Source organism: Monodon monoceros, unplaced genomic scaffold (assembly GCF_005190385.1).
Source record: "Monodon monoceros isolate NGI ecotype Baffin Bay Population unplaced genomic scaffold, NGI_Narwhal_1 Super_Scaffold_20, whole genome shotgun sequence".
Taxonomy (NCBI): domain Eukaryota; kingdom Metazoa; phylum Chordata; class Mammalia; order Artiodactyla; family Monodontidae; genus Monodon; species Monodon monoceros.
This window is the reverse complement of record NW_021703777.1, coordinates 122,381,074-122,384,043: the sequence shown is the minus strand read 5'-3', so window position 1 is coordinate 122,384,043 and position 2,970 is coordinate 122,381,074. Positions and strand designations below refer to the sequence as shown.

At 37.4% G+C, this 2,970-nt stretch overlaps 1 protein-coding gene across 1 annotated transcript in view; it reads left to right on the top strand.

The window, feature by feature from the left end:
- Positions 1-448, top strand: part of LOC114902228 (phosducin-like protein 3) — a 1,076-nt gene extending 628 nt beyond the window's left edge. Inside the window, 1 exon segment of the mRNA XM_029234528.1 lies at positions 54-448. Coding sequence (XP_029090361.1) covers positions 54-448 — 395 coding nt within the window.
- Positions 449-2,970: the final 2,522 nt, after the last annotated feature.

Below are 2,970 nucleotides of genomic sequence, written 5' to 3'. Positions count from 1 at the left end.
AGTGAGAGGCCCGCATACCGAAAAAAAAAAAAAAAAAAAAAAAGTTAACAAAGCTGGTGAGGGCTTGTGGGTCATCCTGCACCTTTACAAACAAGGGATTCCCCTCTGTTCTCTGATAAATCAGCACTTCAGTGGACTTGCCAGGAGGTTTCCTGATGTCAAATTTATCAAAGCCATTTCAACAACCTGCATACCCAGTTATCCTGATAGGAATCTGCCCACGACATTTGTGTACCTTGAAGGTGATATCAAGGCTGAATTTATTGGACGTCTGGTGTTTGGTGGCACGAACCTGACAATAGACGAGTTGGAGTGGAAATTGTCTGAGTCTGGAGCAATCAAGACAAGCCTGGAGGAAAACCCTAAGAAACTCATAGAAGATGTGCTGCTTTCCTCCGTGCAATACTGCATCCCCACCAGGAGGGACAGTGATTCTGAGGATGACTAAGGCTGTGGCCCTGGTAACCTGCTGAACTTTCTTGATGTGACACACCGTCTGATTTTTTTTTAAAAGGAAAAAGTAGGAATGTATACTTTGGTTTTAGCTTTTTATAATTATGTTTCAAATCTGATAGATCTCAGAAATAATCATTGCTGGGAATCCTTTTAAATTTCTTGGAACTCTCTTTTTTAAACTAATAATATTTCTTTAAGAAAAAAAAAAAAGCCAGGTATTAGGTGAAAAAGAAAAAAAGATCATTGATGTGATGCTTATTGGTTTGTAAATCTGCCAGAATGTAAAGAATGAGATGCTTCTTTCATATCCACCATGGTTTCCATCCTTAACAGAAAAGAAAATGCAAATCTACTCACCAGTACCTATAAAGACAGGCAGTTCTGCATTTAATTTTGATTTATTATGTCACACTATATTTTGATATATTTTTCTTTTATGTTTTAATATCATCACCTTATGAAAACACTATAGACATCCTATCCTTGTGTGTTCCTGAAATTCATCCTTTAGTCAACCTCAGACTCTTCAACAATGTTCTCTACAATGAAGTGTTTTGAGGTCAAACATCTTAAAAAGACATAGAAACAAAAGCTTTGACTTTACACCACTAATGGCTTGTTTTCTGACTTTTAAAATGAGGAACTCTTAGTTGAGCTTGAACTTAGATATCTGGTTCTATGATATTTTGAGATATTAGTCTGTGAGATTTTTCCCTCTGTATTTCCCCCTCATTCCCATTACTTCCTCCTTCCTGTAGGTAGTGGTTGTGTAATCTCTAACCTCAGGGAGGCCTGTGGCAGGACAAACAATATAAATATTCTGTACATCTTAAGGGCTTAAATGGATGGCAATTACTGGTTATAAAATAATTATCTTAAAGAATCATGAGCTGGAAATGAATTCTCTCTGATGTATCTTTAGCATTTCCTTAGAGAAGGAGAGAGTGGGGTATGTGGCCCCAAGAACACAGTGGACCTGCTCAGGTTTTTATCAGCATATGGCTAGATCTTAGAGAGCAGAGGCTTCCTGGGGCATCTAGGTTGGCGAGACAATAGGAAACTTTGCAAAGCTTTCTAAGGATGGTAGAAATCATCAGAGGGTTGATGGACTTGGAAAGGCCAGGCTGAGAGGTTCACCAGACATCTTGGTGATAATCTGTGTACACCAGACCAACTAACTTGTTTAATAGATACTGTAGTTAACCACAGCTTTCCGACCCCTTGGTGCTGCCTAGAGCATCTCTAAATTTTGTCATAGACCATAAGTTTCCCACTGGCTTATGAGGATGACAACATGAATGTAAATTAAGTTGCTTTATAATACTGTTGATTATTTCTCACATGCTTGAGTTTGACATGCCTGATTTTGGCTTCTCTTCTTTCCTACACTTAAGAGTGTTGACAAAATGTGTACAGTTTTAGACAGGTCAAATGTTATAACAGAGTATTTAGTTTGGGACTCTTCTATGCCAAGTCAAAATATCATGCCTGATATTTATATTCTCTGTATATATGGATAGTATTCTCTTAAGTCACCACTCCCATAAGAATTAGATTAAATCTAAGAAATGCAACATCCTAGAGTGTTAAAGGACATCACTCTCTGGGACATTTTGCAAGTGTGTCCTCTTTACACATTAGGTGCTTAGGTATTTTAGTGTTTTTTAGGAGCAAATAGGGAAGTAAGTCACCTTTCCTTCCTTTCCTGAATAACTTCCCTACAATTCTGGCCACAGGAAACCTAGCAATGGAAGCAACTCCCACCACAGGAGCCATCATCTTGGGGCATCTTGGGTCTTTAGAAGAAAGAAAAAGCAGGCATGTTGGCTTCTGGCTTTCAGGATATGTCATCAGGATAACTAAGAAATAGAATTTGTTTTTTAGGAAATCATTTTCATCCATACATTCGCCAAGAGAATCCATGATTTACTTATTATTTTGGATGAACTACCATTTCAATGTATACTTTCCAATATATATATATATATTTTTTTTTTTTTCTTAAAAGTTGAAATGTGTTTGTGTGTATGTGCACGACATAGCGTTTTCTTTCTGGCTCTTCTCTGTTCTTTTAGCTTCAATGCAAATAGAGAAAGCATAAGGGAAAAATAAAGATGATTGAGAGAGACAGAAATTATTGGCTTCTCTTCTTTCCTACGCTTAGGGTGTTGACAAAATGTGTACAGTTTTAGACAGGTCAAATGTTATAACAGAGTATTTGGTTTGGGACTCTTCTATGCCAAGTCAAAATCTGAGCAATTTCTGTTTACCAGTTGACAACTTACGTATGGATCTGGCTACCAATTCAGATGACGCAGTAAAGCCTTACCAAAGAAGGCCTTCTCCCTAACACCATCTTTTTAAGAGCCATGTTGGCATAAAATAGAGAATGAAGGACTGTTTTGAATTTCTGTTGGATGACATGGAAAATTATCAGAAAGCCCTTGAGGGAGGCTTGGCAGTAGACTTATACTTTAGCCCTATGTTATTGTAGTTATCAACATCAAACTTTTC